The 26,048-nt window shown below is 36.3% G+C and overlaps 1 protein-coding gene across 3 annotated transcripts in view; it reads right to left on the bottom strand.

Moving 5' to 3' along the window:
* Positions 1–26,048, bottom strand: part of PLXDC2 (plexin domain containing 2) — a 437,738-nt gene that overhangs the window by 204,335 nt on the left and 207,355 nt on the right. For all 3 annotated transcript variants that reach the window (XM_036880911.2, XM_057498266.1, XM_036880912.2), the window contains exon 3: positions 3,248–3,388. In XM_036880911.2, the coding sequence (XP_036736806.2) occupies positions 3,248–3,388 (141 nt within the window). The remainder of the gene's footprint in view (positions 1–3,247; positions 3,389–26,048) is intronic.

The following is a 26,048-nucleotide window of genomic DNA, read 5'->3' as shown; positions in this document are numbered from 1 at the left end:
AATGGGGAGATTTGAAAGAGGATGTAATCAATTACAGTATACATATATTGTATGATATAATATGTATATTATATGAATGAGTATGGTTTACACTATAAAAGGAGAGAAGAATCAATGTGTTTTGGCACATGAAACACATGAATTAAATGCTTTCTAAGTTTTACTGTGCTCTGAAATTACAAGATATTATTGTGGATAGAAGAGAAGTTTTACCCTATTTCCACCCTCTTCTGCTTTCTAGAATATGAATCTAAGATCCCCAAGTGGTATTTGGACCACATTTGTAAGTGAGGCAGGAAGGAATCTTTCTTTAAAAAATCCTGTTTATTTTTCTTTGACCCATTCTGAGGAAGCCAGGAAGTGGGATGGAAGCCTCGAGTTTGGGGAAATGCAATCTTCCAGCTTTCTCACTCCACCTCCTGCTTACCCAGGGATGCATTAGTTAGCCAACTGCCTGGGGATCTGCCCCTAGCTAGGTCTTTCTTTTGTTTCTTTAGTCTAATTTGTTAACAGAATGTGTACCCTTGGGCATACAAATTACATCATTTGGTGATAAGATTTAAGAAACTCCCCTCTTCTCTTAGGGCTTAAATTTAGATCCTGTTTCCAACCAAATAACCAGAGAGTTTTGCATCAAGGATTATGATGATTATGACATCAGACAACCTAATGAATAAAGTGGATGCACTGCTTCCCAGTTGCCACTTTCCCTGTGCTACATAAAGCTGCTTAGTAATTCCATGGGCAAGATAAGCTGCAGTTTGGTGCCTGTGTTCTGTGTGTGTTGTGGGAGGGTGTACGTGGATATTATTGAGCAACTGTGTCATAATCCTTAACATTACAATTCTGTCATCATCTCTGGCTATCTGATTCTAAACAAAGGAAGGCTTAATGGAAATGGAGAGAAGAGAATCAGGCAGGGTGGAAAGGTAGGGAGGCAACAGAGAAAATATTAAAACATGAATCACTCTTTACAATTTGGAAATCTCAGACTAATATTTAATAATCAAACCTAACAAAGATTGTTTGTAGGAAAAAAAATGAATTATTCTGTTAACTAAATTTGTAAGTTCCAAGATATAATACTTACTAAATGAAGGAGTCCAAGTGGCAAATTTTTCCAAAACAAAACAAAAACAAGGAGACTAAGCAATATTATCAATTCAATTGTTGTAAATGGAAGTTTGTACCTGGATGCATGTGCTAGGGTGTGTGTGCACTAGTGTGTTCTGTTGGTGGTGATAGGGGAAATGGGTATAGGACTAATTTCTGACTAAGAAATACTTGATAATGGCTTTAGTTCTCACGGAAACCAAGAAATAAAGTGATGAAAATAGCAAAGTAGCTGAAATAAAGGTTTCTATCAATTATATATATTTAAAAATCAATGTACGGAGTACCAGGTAAGTTACCAGAGGAAGCTCAAGTCTCCATTTGTGTTTAGGCCAACCTTTGGGGTTGAAACAGCAATGTCCCTACCGAATGAAGAGATTCAGAAAAAAATGGATCATTTATAGCACCTTAATTTTTCTTGAGACTATCAGTGAACTGACGTCGTAAGAAACCCAGGCAAAGTGTATTCCAAAGGGAAAAAAGTCTTCAGGGAAAAACAAGACACAGGAATTACCTCACCCTTGGAAGAGCACAGGAGAAAGAGATGGTGGCTATATAAGTGTGCAAGAAGAAATCAGCTAACACTTAAACTTCTGCCAGCACCAGAAGTAGGCCACTTAATGGAATCTCCAATTGGGTGCACTGACTTTCCAATTTTTACAAAGTATACTTACACTATGAAAGACTGTAATATAGTGAAAAGATTGTCAAATGCAACAAATTTCTGATAGATTAGTCCTAATCTGATCATTTTTCATTTTCTCTTCTTTTGAAATCTGTTCTAAACCCCAAAATGAATCATTTATGAATCTATCATCTTGCCTGGAGTTGCTTGAATGTAGAAAAGAAAAGGGTTGATGGAACTTGGGAGGTGGAGGTGGCTACTTTATTTGCTTCTCAGCATCAGAAAACATGTGCTCCATACTGAAAATTCAATGAATCATGGTTAATTATAATTAATTTCCATTTTACCTGCTAGAAGTTCATCTCCTCAAATAAGAAAGTCTACCATATGCAATAAAGATTGTTGGTGAAAACTTTCGATAATTTACATTTATTAAGTCATTGTCACTTTAAATGATTTCAGCTATTGACTCTAATAATTTTACCTTTATATCAGTAATGGGAAACACTTGAAGGGTTAAAGTTTTGTTTTTGCTTTAAGTTATACTAAACTGAACTTGATTGGTGTCACACTGAACATGGCTTTATTGGTGGTGGTAAGATCATTGCTATTACCCATGACAGCAAAACTAAATAACTTAAAATGTCAAATCAGAAAGCGGTTATCAAACTACTGAGAACGAAGAGTGGTAAATTTTACTTACACATTTTGAGTGTGGGCTTCACTGCCTCCCTAAGCACTGAGTTTCGTCACTTGCTGGCTGGATTCTTTTAGGTAGGTTACTTGATTAAACTGAGGCTTAGTTCTCTCATCTGCAATACTTAGATGCTCGTAAGATTGCAAAGCTACTCTATGCAAGCATTCAACGTGACAGAACAGGGTATTAATGACCACGTGAGGTAAGTGAGGCCTGTGCCAACATACCCTGTCATCCCCACTGTATAGATAGGGAAACTGCACGTCAGAACAGTTACTGTATTTATATAAGGAACCACAGATCATAAACTGAGGCTTAAAATATGTTTGGAGACTTCTAGATTTAATTATTTTCCTTTACATCAAACTTCTTCACTTAGATCTATAATTCAGTCTACATGTGTTGTCTGAATCATAAATATTTCTAGTTAAATCTTTTTCAGAGTTATAAACCCATGTAAAATGGAAGATACCAAATTAATATGATTTTTTAAAAAGGCTCTCTAAACTCAGAGATTACAAGAAAACTGAAAGTCATCCAAGATTAATCTCAACTTTGAATATGCAACTCACCCTCTTACTAGGAAATTAATAATCTATTAAACTAATTAATTAATAGTTAAATTAATCATGCCTTCTCAAAATAATTCTTTTTCATTTTCTATAATATCTCACATGCAATTTTAATCTAAACTGCAATTGTGTAGCAAAACAGTGAAAAGTAATCACAAAAAACCATGTTGATATACCAATTAAAGCAAGAACATTTTTCATAGCAGAAAAAACAGAAACTCAAAATGTGAAAGCACTTACTGCAGCTTGCCGATGAGTATTGGACAGTATTCCATGAATCTTCACTTTGTCTATTTGGTCTATGTTCACCCACAAATCCCGGCTGGCAGAATCGGATGGCCCATATATCCGAGATATATAGTAATTGTGATCTGTGTCCTCCTGGAATAACAGAAAATAATGCACATCAAGAACAGACACAGCACAGAGGGACCCTGAGGCCGCTATGCTGAGTGAAATATGTCAGACAGAGAAAGACAAGTGCTGCATGTTCTCACTTGGAATTTTTGAACTTAACTCACAAACAGAGTAGAAATATGGTGGTTACCAGGGGCTTGGGAGTGAGGGAAATGGGGAGATACTGGCTAAAGGGTAAGAACTTCCAGTCATAAGATGAATAAGTTCTGGCATCTAATGTAGAGCATGGTAACTATAGCTAACAATACTGTATTATATTTGAAACTTTCTAAGAAAGAAAATTTTAAATATTCTCATCACAAAAAAGAAATGGTTATTATGTGATATGATGGAGGTGCTAGCTAATGCTAGGGTGGTAATCACTTTGCAATAGGTGTGTATCAATATGACATACACCTTAAACTTATACATATGTCAATTATATCAATAAAATTAGAAAAAAAGAAGCATTTAAAGCACTACATATTCAACTGAAGTAATTTACAGTTATAGACAGTTTCATTAAAAAGAAAAAAGTCCTCAAAAAAAAAAAAAGAAAAAAAAGAACAGCATCCATAAAATTCTTAAAACAAGCAAAGAATGATACTATGAAATTAGAAATGCTAGTATTCTTCAAAACAGCTAAGTGAAATCATCTTCCTAAGGTAATGAATCAGATTTTTAAAAATATAAAATTAATAAGCCCCTTTAGAAGAAATTGTTAAACAAAACTTAAAGGAAATGTACACTATTTACAATAGTCTTTCTGCCATAGAGATATTAGAGATCTCTCTAATTGCTGCCCAAATAAAAATACCACCTTTGAAACTATTTACTGCAAACCTGAGCTATAATTACTATTGAGGGACAACAAATTCAAACTTCTCCTTAAAACTAGGATTTTATTTGGGCCTCTTTTCAGTTAATGGTCTTAGAATGGAGATAATACATTTTTTCCCTACAATTTGGGTTTTTAAATTCTACTTTTATTTGAATTCTCATTATTGATATCACCATGGTGCCTGCCACAAAACCTTTATTTTTTGTGTTTCTCACTCAATGAAGGGATTTAAATGTTTTAAGTAGCAATTTTGCTGAGGAGCACCCAGACAAAAAAATCACATACTTCTTGATTAATTCAGATGGAAATTCATTTTTTTTTTGACCATAAAGTGCAATTGTGCTTTTCAATTTGAGGAGTCTGCTAGTTTTAGAATGTATTTTAAAACATTCAGGTATATTCAAGAATGATGTTTAGTGAATAGAGAGTCTGTGATTTGAATAATAAAGTTTGGGATGTGAATTTTTTCTAGTGCATTTATTATTGAACTAATAATTAAATTTAAAAAATTATTCTGGAAATCCAGTCAAAACAAGGATCCTATGTCCCTTTTCACAAGTCATCAGGCTGCATATATATGTGAAACTACTTACATAAAGGAAAGGAATTTTCTAAGTAGTATTCAAAATAGATTTTGCCCCATGATTAAACAAAGGACTATGATCCTAAATGAAAATCTTGAAAACAGCGATTAAATTTTAATGGTAAGGGTAAAAAAAATCTTACATACACATACACATTATGTATATAACCATGATGAAACATAAGAAAGTTCTGCAGAGAAAGAAAAAAAAAGGAGATAAAAAGAAAAGAAGTGAATAAAATTCCACAAAGCCAAAGAGATTTGATATCTTAGTGGTTTTCCAGAACTATCTTCCAGAACATCATGACTGATTGCTGGGGTTCAGCATTGTGGACAGTAAGAAGCCTTGTGGTCGTGTCTCCAACATGTATTCAACTCCTTCCTTCTGACAGGTGCCTCACCATGGGAAGTTTCTGAGGTGGGCACCCTTCTTGACACTGGGCACAAGCCATTCTACACATGTCATTCCACTGGCCAAAGTGGCTGGGTGGCACCATGAGCACATAACCAAAGAAAGGCCAAAGAGTGAAACATCTAGGAGATGAGGTAGAGAGGAGATAACTTCCCGTATTCTGACTGCTGAGATGTGTAAATGCAAGGCTTAGAACTACTGCCATCATTTTGTTGCCATGAGGAAACCCTGCCTGAAGATGAAATACAGATAAGGACAGAACCACACATCCATGCAAAGAAAAAGCCACATCCCTGATCAAGTACATCTAAGTGCGACCTCCTCCTGGGCTTGTTCACTCAGATGAACCATTAACTCTTTTATTGTTAAAACACCTTGAGTTGGGTCATTGTCAACCAAAAGAAACCTAACGAACAAACAAGTTTCCCTAATGTCCAAACAAAAGAGACTTCACTTAAGCAACAATGAATAAGGCAACCTTACATACAGATTTATAGATCTAGATAACAAACATTTCCCATTCAATTCTGGTATTCTAGTTAATCACAGAATAGGAATGGAAACTTCTTATCTAATGTGCTAGAAATCAAGTCTGAATGACAAATGATAATGATTCATTTAAATTCTCAATGGTTTTGAAGGAAACAATGAGTTTAAATACAAAATTTTAATTTTTCCCTCTAACGCTAATATTATTTTAGAGTTCAGCAACATTGAGGTCAGAGACATAATCTTTAGGTGAATTATGTAACAGATTCTATAATGTTTTATTGGGTATTATATTCCCAGTATATTGGGATTTATATTATATTTATGGTTATTATATTCCTATATAATTACCAAATAGATACCCTCTTTAAAATTACTGACTTTCAGCATAGAGGTCAATATTGCTGCATTCAATATATCTAAAATGACTCAGGTATTTCCCTTCAGCTCTAATTATCTGTAATTAATCTAAAAATAGCCTTGAAGTTAATATAAATAAGAATATCATTATGCTTAAATAATAGATTATCTGAGAAAAACACACATGATTTTTGTCTAATTACAGCTGATATGGTTATGTGAAAATACACTTTCAGTTTTACTTAAATCAAAACTTCCCAGAACAATGTCACATCTTTGAAAATATTGAACAGCTGAAGACTAGAGCTTAGTGTTTGAATTCTATAGCCCAGGCTTGCCAAGTTGTCATGGCAACTTTTATTTAAAGAGGAAGACAACTTTTTATTTACCTCAGAATTTAGAGACACAAGTTGTTAAATTCCAGGGAGAGGTGCTTGGCTCAGTTATTAAGGAAAGCTATAAAATAGATGTTTCAAAAATGTGACATTTCAGCACTACTCAATTATTCAAACCACATCCTGTCCTTTATAAGCATAACAGTATTTAAAGATTTGTCAAAAGCTAGTCCAGGCACAAAAGATTTTCTGCTAGAAAGCAAACTATTTCTAACACTACAGAAAATAAAACAAAACACTACTGTGATATGCCTAGTTGCCAACCCATTTAGGAAACCAACTGTTACTGAAAGTAGATGGCACAGTAGGTAACTATAAATCCTATAAATCCATGCTTCTCAAACATGTCTGCAAATGTGCCGCTGTAAAGAAACAGAGGACATACAAAAAAACGCAGAGAAAAAGTCCTCAGAGTTGCACTGCCGCCTGACCATTCTCTGACAACCAGTCCACGTATGTCCTAACCCAAATGTTGTCTTCTTTACTACCATGGGTGTTAGTTGATTTTATGATGAATAATTTTTATGGATGTCTCACATTGCCTTATTCAGTAATAGCATTTAAACTCTAAATTCATTTCACTAAGATGAAAAATATGTATATATCAATAATATATTGGATGAACATTACTGTGCTAGTCATTTGAAATATATGGATATATAAAATATATTCGAAATTTTAAGGTAAAGTTATTCAACACTGAATCAGTTGGTTACCTCTCAAAGATAGTTTTGTAATTAATAAAGGAATATTATAATTTGAGTGGTTTTTGCCAGGTGCTAATATATACCAAGTATGTTGCATTCTTATACAAATGATTTCACAAGGACTATACAGTGTATTTAAGGTAAAACTATTTTAAAAGACTACTTGTGTATATTAAATTCCTCAAAAACAGTTATCTATGATTAGTTAAAAATAATTCTCTATGATTGAAAAATATCATGTTGATATCAGAAACCAAAAGAACATGATAAACTAAGAAAGGCAGAAAATGAGTGAGCTGACAATACTCAGGAAAAAATGACACAGATGAACTCATTAGTAGTAACAAGAGCAGAATAAACGTAACTAAATTACTAGTCAGGACACCAAAAGCAGTCTTAAATCGCTATTAACAAAAGGACAAGAAATAACAAATGTTATTTTGTTAACAAAATATGCAAGGATATGGAGAAAGGAACCTTCTTGAACTATTGGTGGGAATGTAAACTGGTGCAGACAGTATGGAAAACAGTATGTAGATTCCTCAAGAAATTAAAAATAAGACAACTATGTGACCCAGCAATTCCACCACTGGGCATCTATCTGATGAAAATGAATGCACTAATTTGAAAAGATGTATGCACCTTTATGTTCATCACAGCATTATGTATAACAGCCAAGCTATGGAGATAACCTAGGTATCCATCAATAGATGAATAAGTAAAGATGATGTAGCACATATATATATACACAATGAATTACTACTCAGCCATAATAAAGAATGAAATCTTGCCATTTGTGACAGGAGAGTAACTTAAAGTGAATTATGCTAAGTGCAATAAGTCAGAGAAAGAAAAATACAGCATAATTTCATTTATATGTGGAATCTAAAAAAACAAAGCAAATGAAACAAAACAAAAACCAAACTCACAGATACAGAGAACAGATTGGTAACTGCCAGTGGGGAGGCATGTTGGTGGAGCATTAGTGGGTAAAGGAGATCAAGAAGTATAATGTTCCAGTTACAAAATAAATAAGTCTTGAGATGTAATGTACAGTAGGGGAAATACAGTCTCATGAATAGCATTGTATTAACTTTATATGGTTGCAGACGGTAACTAGACTTACTGATCATTTTGCAATGTATACAAATGTCAAATCACTGTTGTAGATTTGAAATTAATGTAATATTGTCAATTATATCTCAATTAAAAAGACAAAACAATAAAAATAAAATTAAAAGAAAGTCTTACAGGCATCCAGAAAGACAAATTAAGTTATTTTCCTCTACAAGGAAGAAAAAAAATCTTAGTCTGTTACTTTTCCATAATATCCAGTGGAAAAAATATGTACACAATCTGAGAGAAGGAAGTTGTAACAAGAAATTTTTGCACAACCAAGTTGTAATTTAAATATAAAAGCAAAAAAACATACTTCTGGTGCATACACATACAGAGAGAATACCATAAATGAGACTTTCTTAAAAATGTAATATCTAATCATACAACTGAACCAACCAAGGGGCAGATCAAATATGGTCACAGGAATGCAGAAGCTGCAGCAAACATTCTCATGGTGAGCACTGACTCCATGTAAATTATGTTAGGGGAACAGGACAATTTAGTTACAGGACAATTTAGCACTCTGTTTAGTAAACAGAGTGCAAATAATATTAGTAAACAGAGTGCAAATGATATCAATCATGGAAATAGAAAACTACTATTCCAAGTCAATTATTATGTTTCAGAGTAGGTAAGAAATATATAAATCTGAAGTATAGAAATACAGTTTAAAGAAGTAAACCCAAATTTTTAATTTGAAGAGAACCTTTGAGGCCAAAGTTGAAACTAGTGGTCTAGAGATGGCATACATGTCAAAAGCCAGCAGATACAAGTTAAATTATTTTCCTCAAATGTAGTACTCACAGTGTACTCTCAATTTTATAAAATGACATCCATCTAAATATGTGTATATATATCTATTCTACTATCTTATTATCCTCTATCTATCATCTATCTATCTATCTATCTATCTATCTAACATCTATCTATCAATCTATCTATCTATCTATCTATCTATCTATCTATATAGAAAGAGATGTGTTAAAGATATTTACTATATTTTGATTGGTTATTTCTAGGTAATGGAATTTGGAGGGTCCCCCCCTTACTATGTATTATTTGAATTTTTAAACGATAAACATTATATATATAACCACTTTCTTTTCCTTTTCTTCACATAAATCATTAAAATATGTGACGAAGTTTAAAAGTATCAATTGCTGATTCCTGTAATCAAAACACCAACATATATCATGAGAAGCAAGACTACAATATTATATACAGTTAATATAGAATTTCTATAATAGGTACTTTGAAAAGTGTATAAAGAATTCTCCTTTAACATACTGTAAATCAGATACTCATATTCAATGTAGAGCTCCAAGGTCAGTAACTTACAATTGCTCTGTGAAACAGCTAGTACATAATTTTCCATTAAACCTTTTCTTAAAATATTAGCTTTGATAACCTAATTGATTTAGAATGCATTCTTTTTCAGTACTTTTACTGTAGATTAAATCAGCATTCACAGAAATGAAAATATTCATTTCTACTAAATGTTGAGCAACAGATTACTTTGAGTTTGAATTTTTATAAAACGATTTTGTCATAAGCATTTTACAGAAGTATCACTAAGTCATCTGTCTATGCAGAAATCATTGTTTTGTGTGTATGAGGTACAACATTCTTTTATGGAGAAACATTTTGATAGAATGTAGTATGGGAGATAACGCTGCAGAATTATTCAGTAGCACTGTTAGATATTGGCAATGTCTATAATTCCACAGAGACTTTCAGGAGTCGCTCATGTTTTCCTTTTAGTTATATCCTAGTATAATGTGCTATCATATTTCTAGGATGTGTTTTCAAGGATCTCAAAAGAGCTGGTAGGCTGGAGACATAGCTGCACTCTGACAAAGTTGTGAGTAGAGAAGGTGGGGAAAGGAAATGCGGTGCGTTCTAAGACACTAAACTTGCAGATGGGTGATCTGATACGGACGGGGTTCTCACGGGCTCAGTCTCTAGTAAGTTCTCTCTCTGATGAGGTCAATAACATGTTCAGTTCAGTTCAGTAGATTGGAAGTGTGAACTTCCCTGCACACACAATTCCTCTTTTGCAAGAGGGAATATCATACAGAGGAAGGCAGGAGTCCTAGACCTGCAGGAATTGCCCAGCGAAGGAGTGGTGGCCCCTGTCTGGGCTGGGAGCATTGAGGACCTCATAAGACATGGAGCAGACTACATATGAGAAAGAGATTCCACCCCGAATTCCCACCTTTCCCAATTACATTAGAAGAAGGCAACCTATAGGGAATGTGGTGCGGGCAGATACATAAGGTCATATGAGTATCTGTTAATAAAAATCGAATGATAAAATTTACTTTTTTTCACAGGGTTGCCCAACAATCAAATTAAACTAACATATTTACACACAACTGAAAAGGCTGTGAAAGAATATAAAGGAGTATTCTATTATTTCAACATGACGGGAACAATTGCGTATGACCTTCAAATAGACTTTAGTATAGAGCAAATACTACAATACCCTCTTCAGATACTAAGAATAGTTACACGGAGTACAACTCAGTTTACTGTCAGTGTCAGAAAAATGAAAATCAATGACTCTATCTCCTGTGGATCACATTAGATTTTTGCACCAGCTCTCATTCTGCATACCACTTCTCTAAGGATTTTTACTCACTTGACCTATTTCCAGCATGGTCTATCCCCCTAGCAATATCTTGTCTATGACTCTTTATAAGCATAATTTATTTTATCAGTTCTTCATAAGAGTTTGGTTAAATGACCTCAAAGGATATAAGATTACTTGAGAGTATGTGTGGGTGTGTGAGAATTTATTGTGAGTTCAGATTATTCTGTGACATGAAAAATATGGGATTCTGGCATTTCCATTATAAAGCACTTTCCATTTTCCCAGTAACAATTTTTCACACAGAGGATATCATCTCTTGTGATCTGAGGAGACTGGTAAACTATATGGCCAGGAAACACAACACACTTAATTGTGATCTTTCAGAAAAATAGCAAAATCAAGACTCATACAATTCAGTTCAATGATTGCCTAGATGGCCAGACATTTTGAGATGTGATGATATGTGTTTATGTTGATTCATTTATTAAATGAAGCAGAAGTATACTATATCCACCTGGATACAGTATACTTTTATCTACCCCTGGTATAAACCTTTAACTTTTCCAAGAATGAGCCTGGGAGACTAGGAAGTGCTATTAGATACTACTATTGTTGGTTGACATAAATACCCCAGAAAACAACAACGGAACTTCAGACGTTCTCCATTTTTATGCAGCAACATTCACTGAAGCATGAATTCTCAAGGGTCAGAGATCATCTTGCAGTCCATAATTAACAGAGTGAGCAATGTTCTGTAGCTTCTAATATGAAAACAATTTTCACAAATAAGTGACATTCTGAAAAAAAACCCTTCCTTTGACAGAATTTTATATAACTGTCTTGCCTCTAAGCATACCATTTTTAGTATCAAAATATGTTTCCAACGAATAAGCAGAGAAAGCATAGCCTAGAGTGGTGGGAAAGAAGAGACCAGAAAGTCTGGGGCAATTTCAAGTGAATTATTAACAACTCAGTTTATCTTTTTTAAACACAAGCAAATGATCCCCAATCCAGCAGTGTCTGCTATAGAGGTACACCACCAAACTACAAGGGATCTATGAAGGCTTCTAAAAACTAGCAAAAAAGATGTGATGGGATAAAAAAGGGTTAAAATATATATGATATTTATATTAAAACACATAAAATTAGCATTAAAATAATGTAGCTGAAAGGAGATTTGGGTTAAAGTACAGTTTCTGCCTCTAAATAGCCACCATAAGTTGTGGACTTTACTCTGTCAAAAAAGGAGTTGAATTAGGTGTCCCTTAAAGTGACTTTCAACTAGAATTCTGAGATCCTGTAGACAAAAGGGAAGGAGGAGCAATTGTGAGGTGAGGGTCAGAAGACCTTATTTGGCACTCACTAGAAAAAAAAATTGCAGAGTTTGAATAGCCTGCACACATAGCTAGTTACAGTTCACACTACTACCATTTCAGTAGGTACTCAGTCCTTGCTGATTAGCTGTAACTGGCTCCAAGATTGGAGGCAAATTCGCAGACCTGCTGTAGGGGTTATAAGAATCCCTGGGGACACGGCATCATCTCTACAAACTGAATGGGTCTCGTATATATGTGCACTGTTTTTCAAACACACAGTATAATTGAAATGGGTGAAACATGACCATTTAACAGTGTCACTGAATACTTCTTAAATCTTGTATGGTATATTTTTCCAGTCAACTGGAAAGAAACAACAGCAATGGTGGGTAGGGCCTCAAAATGTCCTAATAAGCAGAAAAGACCATTATGGAAATTGTGTTCTAGATTTAGCATCCACAATGCAGCCAAAACTCATACTGTCATAGTCAGCTCAGACTACCATACGAAAATACCAGATACTGGGCAACTTAAAGAGCAAACAAAAAGAAAAGTTTATTTCTCATGGATCTGGAAGGTGGGAGACCCCAGGTCTAGGTTCCAGCTGTTTTGTTTTTGCTGAGGGTTCTCTTCCTGGCTTGTAGATGGGCCACATTCTCGCTGCGCAGTCCCATGGCAGAGACAGAAAGCTCTCTGGTGCCTTTATCTCTGTTTACAAGGACATTGATCCCACTGATGAGGGCCCCACCCTTAGGGCCTCATTTAACCTTAGTTACCTCTTGAAGGCCCTGTTTCCAAACACAGTCACCTGCGGGTTAGGGCTTCAGCATATGAATTTGGAAGGATGTAATTCAGTCTACAGCACATACAGATAGTTTCTTTATTAAGTGTGGATTTGTTAAAAAGTCCTAGATTTATTACCTTTGAAGATTCATATCATTCTCTAGTACTAATCAAAACTGCCATTCAGGCTTTCTAATATAGGAGGACTTTTGGAAAATCCACACAGTTCTCTGTCTTGGCCTATTTCTTAGGGGGCAAAAAAACTAAGAAACCATGACTATTAATAATTTCAAAGGAATTATGGAAAGTTTACTCAGGAGCAACTTCTAAAAGTTGTAACTCAGTTGAGAATTTTCACATTACCAACATTTGTGGAAAAGCTAGGTGCATAGTTTCCTTCCACCAACATGTAACCGCTTGGGCAACACTGTCATTTCTAAGCTAACTGTTAACCATCCCCAAACAATCCAGTCTGGTATTTCAAGTGACAGGTATTAGTACAATTAGTCAGGTTTCCTACTGTTCATATTATCACTCCTTCCATGACAAAGAATGAAACTTTTCAGGCTTTTTTCCCCCCCTAACTTCTCATGTCTTCAAAATTTTAGCCCCTTGGAGTCAGGCAGTGATTAATAAACAATAAACAAATCAGCTGTCAGTAGAAGTTTGCTAAAGCAGATTTGACACCACTTGTTATACTTAGAATCAGATTTTAATACTAACTTACCTTTCTGGATATCATTTTGCAAATAAAGTTAACTTTTTGAGCCTCTGTTTTCATGGAAGGAAAGAATAAAAGTAGTTATGCTACAACACTGGGGGTGAATCTGCTTGAGATAAGCATGCGAATATATGTTGGAAACTGTTAACTGCTATTAGATATGGTTCTGTTTTGTTGACATAAATACCCCAGATAACAGCAACAACTAAACTTCAGACCTTCTCTATTTTTATGCTGCAACATTCACTGAAGCATGAATTCTCCTCACATACCAGAGATCATCTTGTAGTTGATAATTAACAGAGTGAGCCATGTTCTGTAGCCTCTAATATTAGAGAACAATTCCCACAAACAAGTGATAACCTGAAAAAAAAAAAACAACTCCCTTCTGATGGAATTTTATATGACTGCCTTGCCTCTAAGCATACCATTTTTATTATCAAAATATGTCTTCAACAGAATCAGCAAAGTAATGAAGAAAATTAATTTCACCACTAGCACATACCATGTTATGGTAATAAAGAGAATTTATTATTAAAAACCAAGATATTTAACGTAACCAAATTTTGTGTGAATACTACTGATTGTAATAGCAAATCTAGTATCCAATTCTATTATTTATCTCACTAAAAGGATTCACAACTACTTGTGAAATGAAATTATATATACATGTCATTGGAATTTTGCAATTGCAGTTAACTAACATTATGTAGGACAAGTAAAAAGAGCATATTGTTTTTAGTAATTATTTTTAAATTTAGGAATGGTGAAATAATTTACATAAGTCTTAACAGTGTCTCTATTTACTTATATACATATTTTTTAAATGCTTACTATCAAAAATTTCTCATCTTTCACAATAAAAACTTTTATTTAAACAACTGATAATATGTTTCACAACATTTTAGATTTTCTTACTTCCAAAGTTGAGTTTTGTGGGAAAATAAATGGAAAAGGGCATTAGGAGAAAACACAGTTTTAAAGAAAACAGATTAAAAAAATACAAATGTATGTGTATTTGACCTGTGATAAACATAGTTTATAAACCCAGTAAAACCCTTTAAAACATGAAAGGGAGCAATGTTACTTAATAAACTAGAAATAAATAGATATACTTTCATAATTGCAATGCCAAAATGAAGGAAAAAAATACCTACTACCTACTGTCTTTTGAGGTATTCTGAGCAAGCTTCAACAAGCATCTACTACTGAATTACAGTTTTACATATTCTCTCCATACCAAATTCATTTGCTCTATCCTTGACATCTATCTTTGGATTTTTGGTGTCTGGTCTTTCATTTCTTTATTTTTTGGATCCTTCACTTTAAAACTAAGTAAGTAGTTAATCACATATCTATGAGAACTGGTTAATAAGTATAGCTAACACTTATAAATGCATATGGTACTGCAAGTTCTCAGCTGGGCACATAATATACATTACAAATTTAACCAGTACAACAACTCAAATGAATTATAAAGAAACTAAAGCTCAGAAACACCAAGTAGGTTGCCTGGTATCACAGAAATCTCAGGGATATAAAAACAGTTCTGTATAACTCCAAAGTCTATGCTCCCTCCACTTCCACAATACCAATTCCAAGTTCAGATGTTAAATTTCTAGGACTTCAAAAAAATTACATTTGGTCAAATTGTTTCCATGAGGCTGCTTACCGGGCCTTCTGGACTAGCTGCCTCACTGGTCGCTCTGTTTCCCCACTGGGTTCCCTGCACTCTAGTCTCTACAGAGGACAGCAGTCATTTCTAAAGCAATCTTTTCAAAGCAGAAATTCTACCCTATTACTCTCTTGCTCTAACTGGGCTTCCCATCACACTTAGAATAAAATCCAAAGTCCTTACATTCTGCTTAACACAGTCATCTGTGCAACTTCATCACACACTCTACATGAACCTATTAGCTTTCTTGCTGTTCCACAAATACCCCGATATGCCCCCAAATAGTACTGTGCACCCGCTGTTTTATGCATCTGGAATGACCCTTCCCTATTCTGTCATGTTTTATTTCTTAGTTGGCTTTAGTTTTTTTATAACACCTTTTCTCATCAGACATTTTTATTTACCACTACACATCCTCATTTAAATCTCTCTCTCTCTGTTTACTGGGTTCACTGCCATATTCCAGGGATTAGACATTGTCTGGTACATGATAGACATCCAATACATGTTTGTTGATGTTAGAGATTCTTTATATTTCACAAGGGTTGTTTCTTTGGCTTTATCACTCCTAGCAAAGATGTCTCAGTGGTAGGTTCTTCCTAACAGCAAGGAAGAGGTATCAGATCATATACAAACCAATCCGATTTATTTGTAAACACATTTTATTCACTATTTGGTTTACTATTCTTGAAATTTCCATACTCTATTATAAAAACTCCCAATCCATCCCTCTCCATCTCTACTGTTGGGTAACAAACAACCCCAAATTTAGTGGCTTGAAACCACCATCCACTTGTTCAGGATTCTGTTGAGGCTCCTCTGGGCATTGCTTCTGTTCTATGCAGTGCCAGCTGAAATTCTTCTAGGATCACATCTTAGAAAAAGGAAAATCTTGTTGCCAACTCGCTTAACTTTAAGGAGTTGATGCAGAGGTCAAACAAGGGCAGAGTGAAGGGAGACAGGTTGCAATCATTTCATGAGTCATTACAATAGAGAAGCAAAAAGCAAAAGCACAGCCTGTTCAGTAGTTTTGTTTTAAAATTACCAATGCTAGATTCAAACAAATATTTTTACAATTTGGTTTTGCTGACTTTGCAGGAAGATTCCCTTTCAGCTCTACAAAGCTGGCATTTATATCTTGCAATAAAATTACAAGATTGCTAGAAGAGATTTTTATGTCATTGCAGACTTTTTCTTTTTTGCTTCTGTCTTACAAAATCCCATGAGGGAAAAATTAGTGTTTTAGTTTCCCATTTTCCTAAGAGCTAGCTGGAAAAACCCCAAGAAAAATATACGCAGGTCAAGTATTCAGGAGAGTATATAGTCTAATGTAAGAAGATACTGTAAAATGTTCTATTTATTTACAACCATTTCTTTTAGGTGTCACTCATTTAAGGTAACAACTATTTATGATACACTGATTATGTATGTAGGAGGCCTTAAGTTAGGTGCTGTGAAGGGCAAAAAGATGTTTGTGATATATTGGTTTCCAAATAGGGCATACCAGTGGTCACAGAAACAAGGTCTTGGAGCTAGCTAGACGGAACTGAGAAGGCCTCCCATATTCAAATAACACCTGCATTTCTATCTTTCCCAGAACTTGAATAAATGCTGGAAGCAGGATGATACCACAGTTAACGAATGCTATTGAACTGTGCAGTGCCTCCCAAACTTGTCTGAATATTAGTATCACCTGGACATCTTTTAAAAATTCCAAAGGTCAGACCATATTCCAAAACAATTACATCATAATCTGGGCTGGAGTGCAGAGGGTGGTCCTGGACGCACTGAATAGGAGCAAATAGCACCAATTAGCTGAAGTTTCCAGTTTGCAATGGAATATATTCTACACCTATCTACATGATCATGCCAATCTGAGATTTTAGAAACATATAAAAGTTCAACGGGGGGAGAAAAACACATACAATTTTACATCAAATTAATACAGCAGAAACCATGATATGAGGATTCCAAATGTGTACTATCTGAGATGTGTAGAGAGACACAACCTATGAAATATTCAGAAAATGCCTCAGAAATTCTCCAGATCTGCTACGTAGTAAGGTAGAGAAATCTGATCCCAGCCTTCTTTGCTGGGATCAGTTTCAACACTGCTACCCACTCCAAGGGTCACCATTTCGAAAGCAGAGGAAAGACTACCTATTATTCCTACAGTTCTCTGGAATATAAACCTTGCTGTGTGTGGTTTGAAAAGCAGTAAGCTCAACACTTAAAGAATGTAATTCTTCTATTTTGATAATATCTCTTAGGAAAAGTTCAATCTTCAAAATACAGTGGAAATACTGCATCATTCTGAGGTATCAACACAAGTTTAAAGATCACTATCAGACCACAAGCATAATCATCAGACCACAGAAACATTCAGTGCAAAGAATTAAACTGTGGCAAATGGAATGTGACTACGCCAAACACAATACTAATTACACATAGCACTCCATAGAAAGAGTTTATAGATTTAGCTTTGGGAAGTTTTAACTTTGTGCATTTGTAATCATTATACCTGATTGACAAAAAAACACCAATTGAGACATTTTCTTGAATTGATACCATTGAACTTATTTTTTTCTTTTCTTTCAAAAGATGAGTCATGTGACTGAACTGACCAGTTCACTCTTGTTTTTGGCATTTGATAGCCTCACAGAGGAGAATCAAATATCAACCAGCTGCCTTTTTGGTTAAATTTTGTTCCCCTTTGATATTAGGACATTGAAAACACTTATTCAGGAAAATTTCATGTTTAAAAGTATACAGAAAACAATAAAAAAACAGTCCCTGCATTTATGCCACTACAGCTGAGTGGGAGACACAGGCATTTGGTGATTGTTTAATAACATACCTTAGGCTACTTGATCTGCTTGTATATCCCAAATGGAAAGTGCAAAAGAAACCAGGACAAGAACCCTTACCCAAAGGTTCTTACATTAGATTATATACATATCCAAATACTTGTATGCTCAGAGGATTTCCATTTGCCCATGGTTTCCTCTGTCTGAACTTAGATACTTAAGTAGTTCCCTTCACTGATCCACAATGTAAATAGAAGTTTCTTAGAGTAGTCACCAGTTCATAAAGTGAATTCAGCTCATTTGTAGACATAATTCAGAATATTACTTGATGGTATAAACATTAAAAACAATGTGGGGGAGAAAATGAAGAAAGCTTACATCAAAGTCACCCATGGGTTTTCCTCTGGAAGAAACATTAGTACGTCAGACAGTAAGGATGTAGACAATGGGGAAAAGGATGAGGAAAAAATTTCATAGGTTCACTCAGAGGGCATGTAATCAATATTCCTCGGAATACGATGAATGAGAACAGGCAGGAATGGCAGGGCATCAGAGTTCTGTTACAACTAGTGTTATATCTAAAGTTCAGTCCAGGTCTTTGCACTAAGCTTTTTAACTTGATGATTTGTTTATAAGTAATCAATCCAATATGTAGGACATAGTTTCCCAAATCCAACACATATTTGGTCCTCTGATGTGGCAGAGATTTTGTGTAACTCATGATGGCCTAGAGGTTTTTGTTCCAAAAATAATGCCAATAATAGTTTGAAAACCATGTAGAGGAATAACAACATAATTTTTAAAGCCAAGGAGGCAAAACAAACAGATTCACTGGGAAAACTAAAATTGGTAATTTCCCCCAGAATATCTTATTAAGCAATAAAATAATTCCCAGGCTAATCTTTTAAATAAAGGAGTTTTGGAAAGTGGCCACCTAAAAATAATTTGTTGTTCGAGTAATTATCAAGGCATTTAATGATATAGAATAATATTTAAGATCCATAATAAAGAATTCCTACCGAGAGGGGGCGGAAGATGGCGGCGTGAGTAGAGCAGCGGAAATCTCCTCCCAAAACAACATATATCTATGAAAATATAACAAAGACAACCCTTCCTAGAATAAAGACCAGAGGACACAGGACAATATCCAGACCACATCCGCACCTGAGAGAACCTAGCGCCTCGCGAAGGGGGTAAGATACAAGCCCCGGCCCGGCGGGAGCCGAGCGCCCCTCCCTCCAGCTCCCGGCGGGAGAAGAATAGGCAGAGCGGGAGGGAGACGGAGCCCAGGACTGCCGAACACCCACCCCCAGCCATCTGGGCCAGAGTGCAGGGCGCTCGATACTAGGAAAACAGGGCAGCAAGAACAGTGAGCAGGCACTGGAGGCTGGGCGCCAGAGGGCATAAGAAAAGCGCGCGACCATTTTTTTTTTTTTGCTTTTTGCTGTTTTGTTTTGGCAAGCGCTTCTTGGAAGTCTTAAAGGGATAGGGAACCCAATACTAGGGAAACAGGGCAGAAAGACCGGTGAGCAGAGGCCTGAGGCTGGCACCAGAGAATAAAGAAAAACGAACGACCACCTTTTTTTTTTTTAATTAAGAACTTTTTTTTTTAATTAAAAAATTATTATTATTATTTTTTTTTTGGTGATCGTTGTTTTGTTTTGGCAGGTGCTTTTTGGAAGTCTTAAAGGGGCAGGGCGGGTCACTTAATCCAGAGGTAGGGAATCCGGGATCTCTGGGCACCCTAACCCCTGGGCTGCAGGGAGCAGGGAGGCCCATTACGGAGATAAATAGCCTCCCAGCAGCTCCTGCTCCAACGCGACTCCACCATTTTGGAGCAGCTGCCCGAGCCAGGCCACGCCCACAGCAACAGCGGAGATTAACTCCATAGCAGCTGGGCAGGAAGCAGAAACCCTGTCTGCGCGCAGCTGCGCAGCACAAGCCACTAGAGGTCGCTGTTCTCCCAGGAGAGGAGGGCCACAAACCAACAAGAAAGGAAGTCCTTCCAGCCGTCACTCGTCCCAGTTCTGCAGACTATTCCTATCACCATGAAAAGGCAAAGCTACAGGCAGACAAAGATCACAGAGACAACACCAGAGAAGGAGACAGACCTAACCAGTCTCCCTGAAAAAGAATTCAAAATAAGAATCATAAACATGCTGACAGAGATGCAGAGAAATACGCAAGAGAAATGGGATGAAGTCAGGAAGGAGATCACAGATGCCAGAAAGGAGATCGCAGAAATGAAACAAACTCTGGAAGGGTTTATAAGCAGAATGGATAGAATGCAAGAGGCCATTGATGGAATTGAAATCAGAGAACAGGAACGCATAGAAGCTGACATAGAGAGAGACAAAAGGAACTCAAGGAATGAAACAATATTAAGAGAACTATGTGACCAATCCAAAAGGAACAACATCCGTATTATAGGGGTCCCAGAAGAAGAAGAGAGAGGAAAAGAGATGGAAAGTATCTTAGAAGAAATCATTGCTGAAAACTTCCCCACACTGGGGGAGGAAGTAATCGAACAGACCACGGAAATACACAGAACCCCCAACAGAAAGGATCCAAGAAGGACAACACCAAGACACATAATAATTAAAATGGCAAAGATCAAGGACAAGGAAAGAGTGATAAAGGCAGCTGGAGAGAAAAAGGTCACCTATAAAGGGAAACCCATCAGGCTAACGTCAGATTTCTCAACAGAAACACTACAGGCCAGAAGAGAATGGCATGGTATATTTAATACAATGAAACAGAAGGGCCTTGAACCAAGGATACTATATCCAGCACGACTATCATTCAAATATGACGGTGGAATTAAACAATTCCCAGACAAACAAAAGGTGAGGGAATTTGCTTTCCACAAACCACCTCTACAGAACATCTTACAGGGAATGCTCTAGATGGGAGCACTCCTAGAAAGAGCACAGCACAAAACACGCAACATATGAAGAATCGAGAAGGAGGAACAAGAAGGGAGAGAAGAAAAGAATCTCCAGACAGTGTATATAACAGCTCAATAAGCGAGCTAAGTTAGGCAGTAAGATACTAAAGAGGCTAACCTTGAACCTTTGGTAACCACGAATTTAAAGCCTGCAATGGCAATAAGTACATATCTTTCAATAGTCACCCTAAATGTTAATGGGTTGAATGCACCAATCAAAAGACACAGAGTAACAGAATGGATAAAAAAGCAAGACCCATCTATATGCTGCTTACAAGAAACTCACCTCAAACCCAAAGACATGTACAGACTAAAAGTCAAGGGATGGAAAAACATATTTCAAGCAAACAACAGTGAGAAGAAAGCAGGGGTTGCAGTACTAATATCAGACAAAATAGACTTCAAAACAAAGAAAGTAACAAGAGATAAAGAAGGACACTACATAATGATAAAGGGCTCATTCAAACAAGAGGATATAACCATTCTAAATATATATGCACCCAACACAGGAGCACCAGCATATGTGAAACAAATACTAACAGAACTAAAGGGGGATATAGACTGCAATGCATTCATTCTAGGAGACTTCAACACACCACTCACCCCAAAGGATAGATTCACCGGGCAGAAAATAAGTAAGGACACGGAAGCACTGAACAACACAGTAGAGCAGATGGACCTAATAGACATCTATAGAACTCTACATTCAAAAGCAACAGGATACACGTTCTTCTCAAGTGCACATGGAACATTCTCCAGAATAGACCACATACTAGGCCACAAAAAGAGCCTCAGAAAATTCCAAAAGATTGAAATCCTACCAACCAACTTTTCAGACCACAAAGGCATAAAACTAGAAATAAACTGTACAAAGAAAGCAAAGAGGCTCACAAACACATGGAGGCTTAACAACACGCTCCTAAATAATCAATGGATCAATGATCAAATCAAAATGGAGATTCAGCAATATATGGAAACAAATGACAACAACAACACTAAGCCCCAACTTCTGTGGGACACAGCAAAAGCAGTCTTAAGAGGAAAGTATATAGCAATCCAAGCATATTTAAAAAAGAAAGAGCAATCCCAAATGAATGGTCTAATGTCACAATTATTGAAATTGGAAAAAGAAGAACAGATGAGGCCTAAGGTCAGCAGAAGGAGGGACATAATAAAGATCAGAGAAGAAATAAATAAAATCGAGAAGAATAAAACAATAGCAAAAATCAATGAAACCAAGAGCTGGTTCTTCGAGAAAATAAACAAAATAGATAAGCCTCTAGCCAGACTTATTAAGAAGAAAAGAGAGTCAACACAAATCAACAGTATCAGAAACGAGAAAGGAAAAATCACGACGGACCCCACGGAAATGCAAAGAATTATTGGAGAGTACTATGAAAACCTATATGCTAACAAGCTGGGAAACCTAGGAGAAATGGATAACTTCCTAGAAAAATACAACCTTCCAAGATTGACCCAGGAAGAAACAGAAAATCTAAACAGACCAATTACCAGCAACGAAATTGAAGCGGTAATCAAAAAACTACCAAAGAACAAAACCCCCGGGCCAGATGGATTTACCTCTGAATTTTATCAGACATACAGGGAAGACATAATACCCATTCTCCTTAAAGTTTTCCAAAAAATAGAGGAGGAGGGGATACTCCCAAACTCATTCTATGAAGCTAACATCACCCTAATACCAAAACCAGGCAAAGACCCCACCAAAAAAGAAAACTACAGACCAATATCCCTGATGAACGTAGATGCAAAAATACTCAACAAAATATTAGCAAACCGAATTCAAAAATACATCAAAAGGATCATACACCATGACCAAGTGGGATTCATCCCAGGGATGCAAGGATGGTACAACATTCGAAAGTCCATCAACATCATCCACCACATCAACAAAAAGAAAGACAAAAACTACATGATCATCTCCATAGATGCTGAAAAAGCATTTGACAAAGTTCAACATCCATTCATGTTAAAAACTCTCAGCAAAATGGGAATAGAGGGTAAGTACCTCAACATAATAAAGGCCATCTATGATAAACCCACAGCCAACATTATATTGAACAGCGAGAAGCTGAAAGCATTTCCTCTGAGATCGGGAACTAGACAGGGGTGCCCACTCTCTCCACTGTTATTTAACATAGTACTGGAGGTCCTAGCCACGGCAATCAGACAAAATAAAGAAATACAAGGAATCCAGATTGGTAAAGAAGAAGTTAAACTGTCACTATTTGCAGATGACATGATACTGTACATAAAAAACCCTAAAGACTCCACCCCAAAACTACTAGAACTGATATCGGAATACAGCAAAGTTGCAGGATACAAAATCAACACACAGAAATCTGTGGCTTTCCTATACACTAACAATGAACCAACAGAAAGAGAAATCAGGAAAACAACTCCATTCACAATTGCATCAAAAAAAATAAAAAACCTAGGAATAAACCTAAACAAAGAAGTGAAAGACTTATACTCGGAAAACTACAAGTCACTCTTAAGAGAAATTAAAGGGGACACTAACAGATGCAAACTCATCCCATGCTCGTGGCTAGGAAGAATTAATATCGTCAAAATGGCCATCCTGCCCAAAGCAATATACAGATTTGATGCAATCCTTATGAAACTACCAGCAACATTCTTCAATGAACTGGAACAAATAATTCAAAAATTCATATGGAAACACCAAAGACCCCGAATAGCCAAAGCAATCCTGAGAAAGAAGAATAAAGTAGGGGGGATCTCACTCCCCAACTTCAAGCTCTACTATAAAGCCATAGTAATCAAGACAATTTGGTACTGGCACAAGAGCAGAGCCACAGACCAATGGAACAGACTAGAGAATCCAGACATTAACCCAGACATATATGGTCAATTAATATTTGATAAAGGAGCCATGGACATACAATGGCGAAATGACAGTCTCTTCAACAGGTGGTGCTGGCAAAACTGGACAGCTACATGTAGGAGAATGAAACTGGACCATTGTCTAACCCCATATACAAAAGTAAACTCAAAATGGATCAAAGACCTGAATGTAAGTCACGAAACCATTAAACTCTTGTAAGAAAACACAGGCGAAAACCTCTTAGACATAAACATCAGTGACCTCTTCTTGAACATATCTCCCCGGGCAAGGAAAACAACAGCAAAAATGAGTAAGTGGGACTATATTAAGCTGAAAAGCTTCTGTACAGCAAAAGACACCATCAATAGAACAAGAAGGATCCCTACAGTATGGGAGAATATATTTGAAAATGACACATCCGATAAAGGCTTGACATCCAGAATATATAAAGAGCTCACATGCCTCAACAAACAAAAAACAAATAACCCAATTAAAAAATGGGCAGAGGAACTGAACAGACAGTTCTCCAAAAAAGAAATACAGATGGCCAACAGACACATGAAAAGATGCTCCACATCGCTAATTATCAGAGAAATGCAAATTAAAACTACAATGAGGTATCACCTCACACCAGTAAGGATGGCTGCCATCCAAAAGACAAACAACAACAAATGTTGGCGAGGCTGTGGAGAAAGGGGAACCCTCCTACACTGCTGGTGGGAATGTAAGTTAGTTCAACCATTGTGGAAAGCAGTATGGAGGTACATCAAAATGCTCAAAACAGACTTACCATTTGACCCAGGAATTCCACTCCTAGGAATTTACCCTAAGAACGCAGCAATCAAGTTTGAGAAAGACAGATGCACCCCTATGTTTATTGCAGCACTATTTACAATAGCCAAGAATTTGAAGCAACCTAAATGTCCATCGATAGATGAATGGATAAAGAATATACACAATGGAATACTACTCAGCCATGAGAAAAGGGCAAATCCTACCATTTGCAGCAACATGGATGGAGCTGGAGGGTATTATGCTCAGTGAAACAAGCCAAGCGGAGAAAGAGAAATACCAAATGATTTCACTCATCTGTGGAATATAAGAACAAAGGAAAAACTGAAGGAACAAAACAGCAGCAGAATCACAGAACTCAAGAATGGATTAACAGGTACCAAAGGGAAAGGGACTGGGGAGGATGGGTGGGTAGGGAAGGATAAGGGGGGGAAGAAGTAGGGGGGTATTAAGATTAACATGCATGGGGGAGTAGGAGAAAAGGGAGGGCTGTACAACACAGAGAAGGCAAGTAGTGATTCTACAACATTTTGCTATGCTGATGGACAGTGACTATAAAGGGGTTTATAGGGGAGACCTGGTATAGGGGAGAGCCTAGTAAACATAATATTCGTCATGTAAGTGTAGATTAGTGATACCAAAAACAAAGCAAAAAAAAAAAAAAAAAGGGCAGTTCCTGTGTGGTAACCTCCAATGAGTTCTACACAAGGGTATAAAGGGCATATAAAAGTGTAGGCAAAGGGTCTGTTTGCGTCTATACAGAAGATCAAAGCCTAATTGGGCTACCCCGAAAATGAACTAAGATACGATATGAAAGAGAACTTCCAATGTCACTCTCTGGAAGACTCATGCCAGAAGATGATCATCAAAAAACCCCAACAAAGATCCACGCACTGCTACAGCTGTAGATGCACTCATCCCACCAGCTCCTGGACTTGCCATGGGAATGAAGGAGATATCTAAGCTGGCCTGTGCATACAGTAAAACAACAAATTTGACTGGATCTATACTGTTGGAACTCAACCAAGAATTAGGAGAAGTGCAAATTGTAGCACTCCAAAATCTTACAACTACAGACTATTTACTGTTAAAAGAACATAAGGGATGTGAACATTCCCCAGGAATGGGTTGTTTTAATTTGTCTGATTTCTCTCAGACTGTTCAAGTTCAGTTGGACAATATCCACCATATCATAGATAAGTTTTCACAAATGCCTAAGGTGCCTAACTGGTTTTCTTG

The sequence above is a fragment of the Manis pentadactyla genome, chromosome 3 (assembly GCF_030020395.1).
Source record: "Manis pentadactyla isolate mManPen7 chromosome 3, mManPen7.hap1, whole genome shotgun sequence".
Classification (NCBI taxonomy): Eukaryota; Metazoa; Chordata; class Mammalia; order Pholidota; family Manidae; genus Manis; species Manis pentadactyla.
Note: the sequence above shows the minus strand (reverse complement) of the source record. Positions and strands in the feature narration are given on the sequence as shown.